Below are 17,291 nucleotides of genomic sequence, written 5' to 3' on the forward strand. Positions count from 1 at the left end.
GTAGAACAAATGTATTCCTGCATGGCTGAACCTGAAACTCGAATTAAAAAAGACAAAGAGGCTTAATAACAATAAATTTTTATTGTTTTATTAAAAAAAGAAAACATTTTATATATAAACATTCCAAAAAGATAACAAAATGGCCGCCGTTTTGCGCAGTTTTCATGGTCAGCGCGGTCTCCTCCTTTCGGCCACGAAAACCACGGCGCAGGCATAGCAGAGGTATCCGAGAGCGAGGAAGAACACGAATGCTGCAGAGCCGACGCCGAACCGCGACGCAATGAAGCCGCTGATCACGAAAAAGAGGAGGAGGCGGTAACTGGCCAAAAAGCGCAGGCTGAGCCTTGGACGCCCGGCCCACTCCGGCCGTCGCCTGGACAGCGGACTGCGCCGGACCTTGGACGCCATTTTAGTATCGGTCAGGTGGTAACGGGAAAAGGCGCCCAGGAAGTCGCGCCGCGCGCAGAGGGCCTCCATGTTGCCTGCGAACTTAATATAACAATAATAACAATAATAATAATATAGTATAATAAGCAATAATATAATTATAATATTATTATTATAAAACATTGTAAATTATATAGATTTATAATTAACAAAATTTTTATTTTATTTATTATTTATTCATTATATTATTATTAATTATTATATTTAATTAAATATTACTAATTAAATATTATTTTATAATAATATATTATAAATAATATAATATATTATTCTAAAATAATTATATTACATATTAATAACAATAATATATATTATTATTATTCCTATTATATTAGTATGATATATAATTAATATTATAAATATAAAAATATATTATTATTATTATTATTAATATATAAAATAGATAAATAAATATAGCAAGACCTTAAAATTAAAAATATATATATATTTATTAAAATTACATTTATAAAAATAAATCAAATAATTATAAATAAATATAAAATAAATATAATTAAAACAAATAAAAATAAATATCAATTTAAAAAGTCACAAGCCACCTTAAAATAAAAATAATATAAATTTATTCAATTTATAAATAACATATATAAATATATATATATATAATTATAAATAAATATAAATAAATATAAATTTTATATTAAAACAAATAAAAATAACGGTGAATAAATATTAATTAAAAATACAAATAATTATATTAAAATAAACATAAACATCAAACATATAAATATAAATATCAAAAGCGTGCAAAGAAAATAAAAGTGTATTTTCCCCTCGCTTACTCGTTCATTGAGGGCCATAGAGATCCGGAAGAGCGTCCTCACGAGCGCGGCATTTTCGTAACTCCGGATTGGCTGGAGCTCCGGGTCGCCATGATAATAGTCCACCTCGAAACTGCGCAGTCCGTTGATGATCTGAAAATGGACGATGAGAAATATTTATACCCAAATTGCTTCGGAAGAGACCACTTACCGCCGCAGCCACTGCGCCACTACGGTTACTGCGCGATTAAAATGAAATCTTGTGTTTCTTACCTGGTAACGGCCCAATGGCGTCAGGACCAGACCGTCATCTGTTTCTGTGCAATCCGGGAGCTGCTTTTTGGTGTTTTCGTCCGGCACCGAATTCCGGTTCATCATCAGCTGGTTGAGCTGCGCTTCGTTAAGCTGCGACGATATTAACGATTAATGTCTCGTTTTAATACGTATTAATTTATAAATGTTATTTTTAATAAATATATTAATAATTATAAATTAATAATAATAAATTTTAATGAACATAAATTTTATTAATATATTTTTAAATAATTATAAATATTAACATTTTAATAAAGAATACATTTTAATAAATATTTTAGCAGTTTTAATAAATACCAATAAATATATATTTTATTAAAGATTAATTGTTTTAAATATTACATAAATATTAATTTTAATAAATATTTTAATCCATGTTAAATATCAATAAACATTTTAATAAATATAAAATTTAATATTTATTTATTTTATTATATATTAATTGTAATAAATATTAATATAAAAATGTTAATTTTAATAAATTTTAGTATTTTAATCCATTAAATATAAATAAATAAATATAAATTTTATTTATAATTTACAAAATATTAATTGTAATAAATATTAATTTATATTTGTGTAAAGATTAGTTCTAATGAATATTAATAAATATTTCAATCCATATTAATATTTTAATAAATATAAAATTCAATATTTATTTATATTTTATTAATTATTAACTGTATTAAATATTAATTTATAAATATTAATTTTAATAAATATTTTAGTCCATGTTAACTATCAATAAATATTTTAATAAATATAAAATTTAATATTTACTTTTATTTTATTAAACATTAATTGTATTAAATATTAATTAATAAATTTTAATAATTATTTTAATCCATGTTAAATATCAATAAATGTTTTAATAAATATAATTTTTATTTATATTTAATTAAATATTAATAGCAAAAAAATTATTTATATTTTATTAAGAATTAATTGCACTAAATATTAATTTATATTTTAATAGATAATTTATATTTTAATTAATATTAATTAAATATATAATATTAATATTCATTATTAACACTTTTTAAATATAAATTAATATTTATTGATATATTTATTAATGTTTATAATAGTATGTATTAAAAATAAATATTAATCTGTAATCAATACCCGAAATATCTGGCAGAGGAACTCTAGTGCCTTCTCCAAATACTCCTCTGTCTTCCGGACACCATCTTGGCCGCCACTGTCTTCTGCGTCGTTTCCAGCGTAGGAGCCGTTGGCGGTGTCTAAGGGTCCGAGGCAGAGCCACGAGAAGTAGGACTGACCGGTCAGCGCCTCCGAGGCCTGGTCCGAGATTGCTTTGGCCCTTTGCTGGGCCTGGACCATCATCTGGACGAGACGCAGGACCTGGGAGGAAGCGGAGAATGACCGGTTAGAACAGCCAAAAGGTTCCGCTTGACCAGTGAAACCTATCGCTCGGACCAGCCGAACCCTCAGAATGACCACTTCAAATGGCCTAAAGGTTCCGCTTGACCAGTTAAACCTCTTGCTTGGACCGGCTGAACCCTCAGAATGACCAGTCAAAACAATGACCACCCCCTCAGATGACGACCCCCTGAGATGACTGCCTTTCAGATGACCACTCAAAATGACTGAAAGGTTCCCCTTGACCAGTTAAACCTCTCCCTCGGACCGGCCAAACCTGCAGAATGACCAGTCAAAACGGCCAAAATGTTCCGCTTGACCAGTGGCGGCAAACGCAAATAACCTGCTGACCGCTGGAATGGCCTTACCAGGGTCTGGACATCCGGACCGAACATCTGCTTGTAGTGGACATCCTGCCCTTCAAGGCCGTAGACGTGGCTCTTGACTTTGAAGGACGCGTCGGTCAGCATTGGCGTCCGGCCGGAGAGGTAGCTGCCCCCCAAAGTGGACGGCGTGGCAGTCAAGAAATGGCGGTGTTGGCGCGGCGGTGATGGTATGTTCAAGTCCGTCTCCAAGAATAGCCGCTCTCCATTCTGGATGGCCTCGGACAAATCGGCCTGAGCGAAGACTTTGGCCACTCGGAAGACCATCAGGGCATTCTTGGGGCTGACCAGGTCAGTCCGGAGGGCTCTGGTCAAGAAGTGGACGAAGAGCTTGGTGTACATCAACAGGTTGTCCTGGACAAAGGGAGCCCTGTGGACGGAAGGGGCGGCCATTTTGAGATGCCGGACGGAGCGCTTGAGTCGGATTCGAACCTGCGTCTGGAGGAGGGGGACTCACCACTTTTCCGCGATGCCGCAAGGGATATGTTCGGCACCATGCGCAGTTTTTTCGGGCACGTAACGCCAGGGCTGCAGGTAGCTCAGCCACATCTCCAGGACCTGGTCAAGGAAGAACATGACCACCGCTCAGATGACCACCCCTACATGACCGCCCCTGAGATGACCACCCGAGATGACCACCCCTCAGATGACCAGCCTTTCAATGACTGCCCCTGAGATGACCACCCGAGATGACCGCCCCTAGATGACCACCCCCTCAGATGACCACCCCTCAGATGACTACCCCTGAGATGACCGCTCCCTGGTGACTGTCAGCGCAACAGGGGTGACCACCCCTGAGATGACCACTCTCCTGTTGTCCTGAGATGACTGCCCCTGGATGACCACTCCTCAGATGACCACCCCTGACTGCCCCTGAGATGACCACTCATCAGATGACCACCGATAGATGACTGCCCCCTTATATGACTGCCCCTAGATGACTGCTCCTCAGATGACTGCTCTTAGATGACCACTCCTCAGATGACCATGGCTGCGATGACCGCCCCTAGATGACCGCTCCTCAGATGACCCCTGTGATGACCACCTCTGAGATGACCGCTCCTCAGATAACCACCTGAGATGACCACCCCTCAGAAGACCATCCCTCAGATGACCACTCAAATGGCTACTTACGACCCTGAAGGAGGCGTCCAGAGGCCAATGTCCGAAACAGTGCTGGAGGAAGACGTAGAGCTTCTGCTGGACGAAGCGCGGGATCGCGACCCTGTGGAAAGGTCAAGCACAAAAGGTCAATACACTGACCGACTGACCGGTCTGGATGAGATGACCGCTCCCTGGCATCCTGCGTTTGGGACGCAGCAGATAAAAGCTTTAAAGACTGGACAATATGGCCATTCGGTGGGTCAGTAAGTGGTTGACTGGCCACCAAAAGGCACTGTCCTGGGGAGGAGTGACCGGTGGGATGTCCAGTGGGGCTTCTGTCCTGGGCCCAGTTTAAATAAATATAACAATAAAAATAATATACATTATTATATTGAAATAAATAAATATAAATACAAATATTAATAAATAATAATAAAAAGCACTAATTAATTAATTCATAATTCAAATAAATTATTATATAAAAACTAATAGAAATATAAATACAAACAATTTTTAAAAAGTACTCATTAATTAATTAATTAATTTAAAATAAATTATTATATAAAATTAAATAAATATAAATATAAATATAAATAAATGTAATTTTAAAAAAGCACAATTCATTCACTAATCTAATTAATTTATAATTAAAAATTATTATATAAATATGAATATAAATATAAATACAAATATAAATAAATATAACTTAAAAAGCACAATTCACACATTAATCTAATTAATTTATAATTAAAATAACTGCCATCCACCAGATTATATATATAATTTTTTTAAAATATTAAATTACATTAAATTTAACCCAGCACTAAATATAAATATAAATAAATATTTAAAAGAAAACCATGATCTAAGCTAGTGAGACTTTAAAATAAAAATAATATATTATTAAATTAAATCAATAAATATAAATATAAATAAAAATAAAAAATAATAAAATAATAAAATAAATATATCCACTGGTAGTGAGACCTTAAAATAAAAACAATACAAATTATTATATTGAAATAAATAAATAATTATAAATAACAAATATAACAATTAAATATAAAATATAAATAATAAATATAAATAAATATAATTTTTAAAATCATATATTAAATTTAGGGACGCTTTGACAAGGAGTTCCTGCATGGCTCCGATTGTGAGTTCCTCAATGGGATATAGAAACCCATAAACAACTTAACCGCTTGAACTCCTCCATCGGCCCGGGCGTCGTCGTGGTCGCCGTCGTCACGTGCGAATGTCCGGAGGGCGAGGTGGCTGCCTCGGTCTTGAGGCTGTTGCTGAAGGCATGCAAGCGTTTCACCAGGAGCCGGATCACCAGGACATGTTCCTCCGTCGGCTTGAATGGCTCCTGGACGGAAATGGTGGCGGAGGATGGCGGCGGAGGAAGAGGAGGAGGGAGAAGGAAAGGAGTAAGTCCCATTGCCACCGAAGGAAAAGAGGAAGAGGAGCGGAAAGAGGACCTAGATTCCTAGAGAGGACAACATCCAACGCAACTCTGTGGTCAATGTATAGGAGAGCTTGACCATAGAGTTGCCTTGGAGGACCTAGAGATTCCTAGAGAGGAACGCCACAATTCACTCACTAAGCTATATAATTATTATATTATATTATATTGCAATAAATAAATATAAATAAATAAGTATACATATAAATAAATAAATAAAATATATCATTTTTATTTAAATATTTAAATATAAATAAATAATAAGTTTAATTATTATATTACATTAAATAAATAAATAAATAAATAAATATATAGAATAAATAAAATAAACAGATAAATAAATTAATATGAATAAATATAATATGTATTTATATAGTTTATATAAATATAAATAAATATAATTTTTTTAAAAATCCATGATTCAATCAGTAATCTATGTAATTATTACATTAAAATAAAATAAATATAAATATAAATGAATAAATAAAATATAAATAAATATTTATTTAAATAAATATAAATAAATATAACTTTTTAAAAAATTCACAATCTCTCATTAAGCTATATAACTTTAAATTATTATATTAAAATAAATAAATATTTATATATTTATATTTATTTATATTTAATTTTAATATAAATAAATTTAAAAATAAATTTATATAAATATAATTTTTTAAAAATCCCAATCCACTTACTAAGGTGTATAAATATAAATTATTATATTAAAATAAATAAATAAAAATAAATATAAAAATAAAAATAAATATTTCCTTACAAGTAAATACCTATTAATCACATTCATTTATGCAACTAAATTAGTTATTGTTTAATAAATTAATTATATAAATTAATTAATCGAACAAATAAATTAACTAAATTGTTTAATAAATACGTAAATAAAACACTACAGATAAATAAATACATCGAATTATTTAATGAAATAAATTATTGGACACAACAAATAAATTAATTAACTAAATTATTTAATTAAATAAAATGCTACAGATAAAAAAATACATTTAATTATTTAATACATTGCATTAATTATATAAATAAGTTAACCTAACACTACAAATAAATAAACTAAATTATTTCATAAATAAATAAATAAAATGGTACAAATAAATACAATAAGTTTTTTAATGAAATAGTAATATATATAAATTAATTAATTGAACACAACAAATTTATTAACTAAATTATTGAATAAATAAATAATACACTACAAATAAAAATTAAACTATTTAAATGAGTAAATAAATAGAACACTACAAGTAAATGAATATTTAATAATAAATATATAAAACACTACAAATAAATAAATACATGGAATTGTTTAATGAAATAATATATATATATATATATATATATATATTGAACGCAACTAATAAATTTATGAAATAAATTATTTATTAAAATAACACACTATTAATTTATTTAAATTAAATTATTTAAATAAATAAAGAAAGAAATTGAACACTACAAGTAAATGAATATTTAATAAATAAACAAATAAAAGCACTACAAATAAATAATTTGTATGCCTACAAACAAATTCTATTTGTAGGCAAATAAATAATATGTATTAAATTAATTTTAATTAATTAATTATTTAAATAATTAAATGAAACACCACAAATTAATTAATGAATTGATTAAATCGGGCACTACAAATAAATAAATAAATAAAAGTAAAGATGCTGGAATGATTTTTTTTAATGAACCTGTGATAAAATGAAATGAATTTTAAAAAAATAAAATAAAGAAATGAACGAACGAAGGGGGAAAAATGAAATGAAAGGAAATACTTGATATGTGTGGAACGACGGATGGAGAGGAGAAGCTCCGGAAGAAAGTCGGTAATGGAGGACTTCCATCTGAGAGGAAAGACGGAAAGACGGAACGGAAAAGAAAGACGAGGAAAGGAGGAAGAAACAAAGAGATGGGAAAAAGAAACGGAGTAAGAAAGAACCCAGGAAAGGGAAAAAACACGAAACAAAACGTGAAAAATCGCAAATGGAAAAAAAGAAAAGTCGACAACAAAAACGTGACAAAAACGACAACGAAGAGGATGCCTTTCTCTAGTTATTAATTAATTGCATGTCTTTTTCAGGCCCTTCTTTTTTAATATAATAATTATGTAATATTTATTTTAACTATTTAAAATTTAATTATATTTTAGATATTAAATAATAATATTTTATTACTGATTTAATCAATTTAAATTTTAATCACATAATTGTTATTTAATTTCATGCCTTCTTCCAGCCCTTCTTTTTAATTTGATAATTATGTAATATTTAATTTAATATTTAATTATATTTTAGATATTAAATAATAATATTTCATTATTGATTTAATTAATTTAATTTTTAATCATATAATTACTTGTTATTTGATTGCCTATCTTCCTCTGGCCCTTCTTATAAATTTAATAATTATATTTAATTAAATTATATTTTAATTGATAAATAATTTTTTATTATTTCTAGAATTAATATATTATCATATAATTATTGCTTAATTGCATATCTTCTTTTTTAATTTAATAATTATATATTTATTTTAACTATATTTAACATTTTATTATATTTTAGTTATTAAATAGTAATATTTTATTGCAAATTTAATAAATTTAATTTTTAATCATATAATTACTTATTTAATTTGATGTGTTCCTCCAGCCCTTCTTTATAATTTTATTATGTAATATTTATTTTAACTATATTTAACATTTTATTATATTTTATTTATTAAATAATAATATTTTATTAAAGATTTGATTAATTTAATTTTTAATCATATAATTACTTGTTATTTAGTTCCATATCTTCCTCTGGCCTTTCTTTTAAATTTAATAATTATATTTTATTTAATTGTATTTAATATTTAATTATATTTTAACTAATAAATATTTTATTATTGATACAATTAATAAAATTATTATCATATAATTATTGTTTAATTGCATGTCTTCCTCCAGCCCTTCTTGTTGAATTTAATAATTAATATTTAAATTAATTATATTTATTTACATTTTATTAAATAATTATATTTTATTACTCATTTAATTTATATATGATTTAATGGCATGTCTTATTTTTGTAATACTATTAATAATTTACTTATTATTTAATTGCATGTCTTCCTCCAGCCCTTCTTGTTGAATTTAATAATTAATATTTAAATTAATTATATTTATTTACATTTTATTAAATAATTATATTTTATTACTCATTTAATTTATATATGATTTAATGGCATGTCTTATTTTTGTAATACTATTAATAATTTACTTATTATTTAATTGCATGTCTTCCTATGGCCCTTCTTTTTGAATTTAATAATTAATATTTAATATAATTATATTTAATTACATTTTATTAAATAATTATATATTATAACATTTAATAAATTTATATATGACTTAATTGCATCTTATTTTTAATAAAATTAAGAATTAAATTAATTATTATTTAATTGCATGTCTTCCTCCAGCTTTTCTTTTTTAATTTAATTATCCTCATATAATTATTTATTATTTAAATGACTGTCTTTCTCAGGCCCTTCTTTTTTTAATTTAAATTAGTTGTTATTTAATTATTATTAATTATCAATATTATTTTATTAAATTAGTTATTAAATTAGTTAGTTTTAATTATTAAATAATATTAAATATTATTAAATTAGTTATTTAAATAATATTAAATGTTAGTAGTTATTATTTGTTAAATATTATTAGTTATTATTTCATTTTTAAATAATATTAAATATTATTGAATTAATTATTATTAATTATTAATATTGTTTATTAATAACATATTATTTATTATTAATATTGTTTATTATTTATTGTGTTTCAGACTTAATTAATAATAATTAATAATTACCTTGATGTGAGGCGACTGCATCTTCTGGTACATCTCCAGAGAATAATGATGGAGCCACATCTCCACAAAGACCTGCGGAAAGAGGAACGGCGAATCCTAGAGTGACGCCGCATATGTGCGAGAAACCCGCGTTGCGCCGCAAATGAATTTCACGTATCCGCACGCACCTGAAGCAGCGTCTCCGACCTCCATATCTCCTGGGATGCTGGGTCGGCGTTTACGGAAGTCTGGTGCGCGACGTGACGCTTCAGGAGGCTGGTGGGGTGCGTCCCATATGACGCGAAAGTCACCGTGGGGGATCTAGCACGACAAAGGACGCTGTTAGTGTCGATACATTGGCGCAAGTCGCGTTAAAAAATGAAATATACGCACCGGGGAGCTGGGGATGGGACTGCGGCACCGGATTCGGAAAATGGCGGCGGGACGACGCTCCCTTCTGTGGGAAGGAACCAGCTAAGATAGCGGTCGACAAGCACGAAGTAGGCGCTGTTCGACATGGCCGTGCCATACGCCGCCAGATGGGCACTCTGGGAACGAGAGGAAAAGAGTTGCGCTGGAGGACCATAGAGAGCGGGAAAAGAGACGTGACGGACGCCATATTTACCTTCTGTGCGACGAGGCTGAGGGCGAAGTAGAACATGTAATATTCATACGGATCTCAGAGGAAAGAGTCAAGGAAAGGATGCGCAATGATGTGGAGCGAGGATTCGGAAGGTTCAAGCGCCGCCACCGGCATTGACGTCCAACGATTGGAAGGATACTGAGGGACAGGTTGAGGCCTAGTCCTCCTGATGGAGTGGAGCGGACCTTGTTGTGGTACAGAGAACATTCCGGAAGGATCCGGTCCTGGATCGACGCTTTCACGGGCGCCTGGAAGGAAGGAAGGGAACAAATCACGGATGAACGAGTGTAGTTGGCGAGCGCCATTTTAGCATCCACGGCGAACGAATTGCGTAAGGCGCAGCGTAAAAATACCGGAAGGAAGGAGACGGGGAAGTCGTAGCGGTAATCCTCAGCTTGGAGCTTGTAGACCATCTTCATCATCGGACCTCTGGAAGCGGGAAATGAAAGGCGGAATTAATTAGGAAAATAATAATAATAATAATAATAATAATAATGAATGTATTAATAAATTTATAAATAGTATATTAAAATAGAAATAAATTGCTACAATAATTTAAAATAAGTGCAGGGACTTTAATAATAATATTAAATTAGTATATTTAAAAATTTCATAATAATAATAAATGGACTAATAAATTAATAAATAGTATTTTAAAATGGAATTTTCATAATAATAATAAATGTATTAATAAATTAATAAATAGCTTATTAAAATAAAATTTTCATAATAATAAATGTATTAATAAATTAATAAATAGTATATTAAAATAGAAATAAATTGCTACAATAATTTTAAAAATATTTCCAAGTATGTTATTAATAATAATAATAATAAATTTATTAATACATTAATATATAGTATAATAAAATAGAAATACATTGCTAGAATATTTTTTTTTAAATCCAGGTACTTTAATAATGATAATAATAATAAATCAATAGTACATTCCCTCCCTAACTGTCATCTTTCGGCCTCTGGGGGAGAGAGAAGGCTGGCCCAGTACCATCAGGGGCTGGCCTGAAGAAAGAGGCTCCTCCCTCCCTAACTGTCATCTTTTGGCCTCTGAGGGAGAGAGAAGGCTGGCCCAGTACCATCAGGGGCTAGCCTGAAGAAAGAGGCTACTGTCAGGCTCCCAATTGCCACCCCCCAAACAACAAGAGGCTGTGCTTCTAAGAGTAACAGCTTTATTGAAAGGTAAAGGTATAGGCAACAGAAGTGACTTCTTTGTCAGGAATGAAGATACATAGTTACAGATGGGTTATATAGTCCTATGAGCAGACCCACCCCCATAAAGCAATAAAGTTAATTAATTGGATCAGTCTTTCCCGCTAAGTGAGGAATCTCCACCCCGATGACGTAGTGTCCTCTCGTCCGGGCTCTCTGGCCTGTTCTCAAAACAATTAAGTTCTCACCAAGCGTTATCTCCTCCTTGCACCTGTGACCTTGAAACCCAGACATCTCTCACTACTGAACTAAGTATTATAAAATCTTAACAACCTATGAGTATATGTAAGAATGGTTATATATCCCATCAACCCACAACCCAACATACATGGCAGCATATAAAGCATAACAACAACATATATTAGCATCATGAACATATTACTATAACAGCCTATAAGTAGTAGCATTAACTCCTAAGGTTTAACTCACCCCTCCCAACACAAGAGCAGTCTCTGCCTGGCTGGGTAACTCCCTAACATTGTAACATTCCAATCCTAATAAGCAAGCACAGAAGCTAGCCATCTATCTATCACCTTCTAGTACATTCTAACTAACCAATATATATCAAACCCATTATGTCCTTAATCAACTAATATCTAAACAAAACCCTAAACTAATAATCCCTCTGACAGAACCCCCAAATGAATATATAAATGACAAATGAATATATGAATGCAGGGGAGTTCTGACACTCCTCCCTCCCTAACTGTCATCTTTCGGCCTCTGAGGGAGAGAGAAGGCTGGCCCAGTACCATCAGGGGCTGGCCTGAAGAAAGAGGCTCCCCCTCCCTAACTGTCATCTTTTGGCCTCTGAGGGAGAGAAAAGGCTGGCCCAGTACCATCAGGGGCTAGCCTGAAGAAAGAGGCTCCTCCCTCCCTGTCATCTTTCGGCCTCTGAGGGAGAGAGAAGGCTGGCCCAGTACCATCAGGGGCTAGCCTGAAGAAAGAGGCTCCTCCCTCCCTAACTGTCATCTTTCGGCCTCTGGGGGAGAGAGTAGGCTGGCCCAGTTCCATCAGGGGCTGGCCTGAAGAAAGGGGCTCCTCCCTCCCTAACTGTCATCTTTCAGCCTCTGGGGGAGAGAGAAGGCTGGCCCAGTACCATCAGGGGCTAGCCTGAAGAAAGAGGCTCCTCCCTCCCTAACTGTCATCTTTCGGCCTCTGAGGGAGAGAGTAGGCTGGCCCAGTTCCATCAGGGGCTAGCATGAAGAAGCAGAGCCCTCCCTCCGGTCCATCTGCCTTGGTCCAGGCCTCCGAGGGAGAGAAGAATGCTGGACCTGATTCCCTCCCTCCCTCATCATTCCCTTCTCCTTTTGTGTCGTGTCTTTTAGATTGTAAGCCTGTGGGCAGGGAACTGTCTGTTATCCCCTCTATTGTAAACCGCTCGGATTCCCAGTGATTGGGCGGTATATAAATAAAACCTATTATTATTATTATTATTATTATTATTATTATTACATTAAAATAGAATTTTCATAATAACAATAATAAATGTATTGATAAATTAAAAAATATTATATTAAAAAAGAAATAAATTGCTACAATATTTTTTAAAAATTCCGTGTACTTAATAATAATAAATTAATAAATACCATATTAAAATAGAAATTTCATAATAATAATAAATGTATTAATAAATTAATACAGTATATTAAAATAAAAATATGTACAATAATTTAAAAAAAAATTCAAAGTACTTTAATAATAATGATGATGATAATAAATTTCTTAATAAATTAATAAATAGTATATTAAAATAAATTGCTAGAATAATTTTTTTTAAAATTCTAAGTACTTTAATAATAATAAGATTAATAATAAATTTATTAATAAATTTCTGAGAAAAGAGCGGGATACAAATAAATTAATAAATTATTAATAACAATAATTAAAATAAATATTTAGGATTAAAAATAGTAAAATCTCTAGCAGAAACGTAATATTATAATTTATTATTATTATTATAAATTACAGTCTATTTTAATATGAAAAAATATTAAAATAGATTGTAATTTATAATAATAATAATAATAATAATAAATTATATTTAAAAATGAATTAATTAAAATAAATAAATTATATTGAAAATGAATAAAAATATGGAAAAAAATTGTGCGGTTATTTTTGGTTTTAAAAATTAATTAAAAATATGTGAAAAAGTAAGATTTGTGGAATATTAAAATATGTAAAATGTGAAATATAAATATGTTTTAAAAATTAATAAAAAAATGTAAAAATATGAAATTTGTTTTATTAATTAAAAATATGAAATATATGAAATATAATTATGTTTTAAAAATTAATTAAAAAATAAAAATATGAAATATATGTTTTAATAATTAATAAAAATAATAATATGATATAAAATATATTTTAATAATTAATGAAAATATAAAAATACAAAATATGAATGTTTTAATAATTAAAATATAAAAAATACAAAATATAAATAGGTTTTACTTGATAAAAATATAAAAATATGAAATATACATGTTTTAAAAATAAAAATACAAAATATAAATATATTTTAATAATTAATATAAATATAAAATATGGTTTTGATCATTAATAAAAATATGAAAAATACAAAATATAAATATGTTAAAAAATTAATAAAAATATAAAAATATGGACAGAACATAAAAAAGATGGCGACTCACCCGGGGTCAAGGAAGTCGAGGGCGGCGTCGTACTCCGTGGGGTTGTTGCGTCCGTGCAAAGCGCGCAGGTTCCACCCTGCGAGGACGCCATCTGGGCTCCCGAAAATATTCTCCACCAGCCACGGAAAAACCGGATGCAGCTCCTTCGGTATAATAAACGAGTAAATAAATAAAAGGAGTATTGATTTAAATAAATTTGAATATTATTCATAGGTCCAACGGATAAAGCGAGGGTTAAAATGGTGTCGCGCGTCGTACTTTGGCAGGAAAGTCCTCCACGACGGTCTCCAGGTCGCGGCAACGCTGCGCCAGAGGCTTGTTGAGGCAGTCCGCTTTCAAGCTGGCCTGTTTGTTGTTTGTAAATAAAAATAAACAGGTCGTTAAAATAATTTTTAATTTAAAAAAAACAAATAAAAAGATGGTAATTTAAAGGAATTATACATATAAAATATTATAAGAAATATATATATATGTGTGTGTGTATGTGTTGTATACAAAATATTATATTAAATATATGTGAGTGAATAAAAATAATATATTAAATATGTGTATGTATATACAAATAATAAATAATATATATGTGTGTGTGTGTGCAGTGTGTGTATATATATATATATATATGTGTCTATGTGTGTATAAAAATAATATTATATTAAATATGTGTGTGTGAATAAAAATATTACATTATATATATGTGTGTGTGTGTGTGTGTGTACGACTTTCTGCTCCCTGAGGACCACCTCCTGCCTGCATTGGACTCTTCCTCAGAAAGCCGCCGATGACACTCAGCTGTATCTTTCTGCCCCTGAACTTTCTCCAAGGCTTGAACAGCAAGTTTTGTCTTGTCTCACAGTTGTCTCGCAGTGGATGCGCTATCGGCATTTGAAGCTCAACCTGTCCAAGACAGAGCTTTTTGTCTTTCCTCCTAAGCCCACTCTTCAACACTCCTTTTCTGTCTCTGTGGAGAACATTTCTATTCAACCAGTCCAGCAAGCCCGCAGTCTTGATTTTATCTTTGATTCTTCTCTGTCGTGTATCCCTCAGATCCAGACCACAGCCAAGGCTTGTAGATTCTCTTTATACAATATTGTTAAAATCCGACCGTATCTCTCCGCCTCTACTGCCAAGATCCTGGTCCATGCCCTAGTGGTCTCACAACTTGATTACTGTAACATCCTTCTGGCAGGGCTTCCTCTTTTTCACCTCTGCCCTTTAATTTGTGTCCAGCATTCAGCTGCACGCATTATCACTTCCACCCACCACTCTGACCACATCTCTCCTTTGCTGGCATCCCTTCACTGGCTCCCCCCCCCCCCCCCTTTCTGCATTCAGTACAAGCTCCTGCTGTCGACATTTAAAGCCCTCCATGGACTGGCCCCTCCTTACTTATCAGACCTTCTTTCTCCTCACCTTCCCACCAGGGCCCTCCGTTCTGGTAGTCAAGGTCTGCTGTCTCAGCCCAGGATTTCCTCTGCCCCATCCCGGATTCGGCCCTTTTCACTTGCTGCCCCTCACTCCTGGAACCTTCTTCCCCCACAAACAAGAGCCATCACTTCTTTAACCAGCTTCAAAACGGAGTTGAAAACCATCCTGTTCAGAGAAGCCTTCCCAGGCATTGCATAATTGTCACTTACTATCTGATGTTCTTTTTGTTGCCTGTTTTATAGAACCATTTCCTGTATTGCTATGTGATTTATTTGTATTATCCTATCATTTCTTAGATTGTACGCCACAGGCAGGTTCACTCTTTTATATTTGTTGTTTTTATGTACAGCGCTGTACAAATCTACAGCACTATATAAATAAATAATAATATACACATATATTGTATAATATATGTGCGTATATATATATATATATATATAATGTCTGTGTGTGTGTGTGTGTATATATATATATATATATATACACACACACACACACACATTCATAATATTATACATACTATATATAGAGTAATTATATATGTGTGTGTGTGTGTGTAGATTGTGGCCTTACTCACCAGAAGGAAGCTTTGCTGAGGAAAGGGATTTGCAGTGGCGGTGGTGGTCGTTTCGTGAAGCGTCCTCAAATGGCCGAAGGGAGGCATCATCCTTTTCGGAAATGGCATGAAATCAAAATTAATAATAATTAATAATATCAATAATAGTATATATTAGCCTTTTTGGACTACATATCCCAGAATCCCCTCTTCTCCCATCATGCATTGTGAAGACAGCTATGTCTTGGACTACATTTCCCATCATCCTCAGCTACAGAAGGCAGAAGGAGAGGATGCTGGGAGTTGTAGTCCAAAAATACTATAGTGGCAAAGGAAGGCCACGCTGATCCTAGGGGATTCTGGGATATGTAGTACAAATAAAGCATGCTGGGTGGGGGGATTCTGGGATATGCCTGACTGACATGCAGGGGATTCTGGGAGCCATAGTCCTGGTTTTTAGGCTGGGAGGGTCCCCTCGGCTTCCCCAGATAAAGAGCCTCTCCCGAGGGGCCTACCTGGCAGCTCAGTTGTGAAACAAAGCCCCTGGAAGCGCCTATGAAGAGCGGGGGAAGAGGACAGGCTCCAAACGCTTCACTGCGCATGCGCGGGCAAAGGGGAAGGGAAAGCGGTGGCTTCAAATCACTCACTGCGCAGGCGCACAGGGCAGAGAACGATTCGAAACGCCTCACTGCTCAGGCGCGCGCCTTAGCAAGGGGACAAAGGGCTTCGAACCCCTCACTGCGCAGGCGCAGCTGAGGGAGGCCGGGAAGGAGTTTCGAAATGGCTGGCTGCGCAGGCGCGACAGTTAGGAAGGGGAGAAAGGGCTTCAAAATCCTTCCGGAAGTAGGCCGGGCGGGGAGATTCGGAATGGCTCAATGCGCAGGCGCGGAGCTTCAGAAGGGAACGGAGAGCTTCAAATCCCGCAGAGCGCAGGCGCCGCACTTGAGTCGCGAAGGAGAAGAGTTGGGATCCTTCAGTGTGCAAGCGCACTGGAGGAGGGCAAAAAGGGTTTGAATACTGTACTGCGCGGGC

At 32.8% G+C, this 17,291-nt stretch overlaps 1 protein-coding gene across 3 annotated transcripts; it reads right to left on the reverse strand.

Annotated features, from left to right (window-relative positions):
• Positions 1–85: 85 nt before the first annotated feature.
• Positions 86–16,850, reverse strand: LOC149308576 (sphingomyelin phosphodiesterase 4-like). Of its 3 annotated transcripts, XM_089536045.1 has the most exons (19): positions 16,775–16,850; positions 16,281–16,371; positions 14,537–14,623; positions 14,279–14,421; positions 10,748–10,823; positions 10,534–10,642; positions 10,377–10,429; positions 10,145–10,299; positions 9,940–10,072; positions 9,773–9,844; positions 7,691–7,759; positions 5,614–5,783; positions 4,442–4,532; positions 3,765–3,865; positions 3,293–3,677; positions 2,667–2,906; positions 1,500–1,631; positions 1,248–1,379; positions 87–489 (listed from the first exon to the last, which is right to left on the reverse strand). In XM_089536045.1, exons 2-19 carry the CDS (start codon positions 16,368–16,370, stop codon positions 169–171), a joined length of 2,559 nt encoding a protein of 852 aa, XP_089392171.1. In that variant the 5' UTR covers position 16,371; positions 16,775–16,850; the 3' UTR covers positions 87–168. The 3 variants fall into 3 exon arrangements, with proteins under 3 accessions (XP_089392170.1, XP_089392171.1, XP_089392172.1); XM_089536044.1 differs by having other exon boundaries at positions 86–489; positions 10,534–10,823; XM_089536046.1 differs by lacking the exon at positions 7,691–7,759 and having other exon boundaries at positions 88–489.
• Positions 16,851–17,291: the final 441 nt, after the last annotated feature.

The sequence above is a fragment of the Sceloporus occidentalis genome, unplaced genomic scaffold (genome assembly GCF_023333645.1).
Source record: "Sceloporus occidentalis isolate IW3139 unplaced genomic scaffold, rSceOcc1.0.p SCAF_8, whole genome shotgun sequence".
NCBI lineage: Eukaryota > Metazoa > Chordata > Lepidosauria > Squamata > Phrynosomatidae > Sceloporus > Sceloporus occidentalis.

What these genes read in the sequence shown, in the direction of transcription:
- LOC149308576 (XM_089536044.1), bottom strand. Translation starts at nt 16,370, where the DNA reads ATGATGCCTCCCTTCGGCCATTTGAGGACGCTTCACGAAACGACCACC. An exon ending in CTCAGCAAAGCTTCCTTCTG is followed by an intron (nt 14,624 to 16,280) that starts GTGAGTAAGGCC and finishes AACAACAAACAG; the next exon opens with GCCAGCTTGAAAGCGGACTG. An exon ending in CTCGACTTCCTTGACCCCGG is followed by an intron (nt 10,824 to 14,278) that starts GTGAGTCGCCAT and finishes TCCCGCTTCCAG; the next exon opens with AGGTCCGATGATGAAGATGG.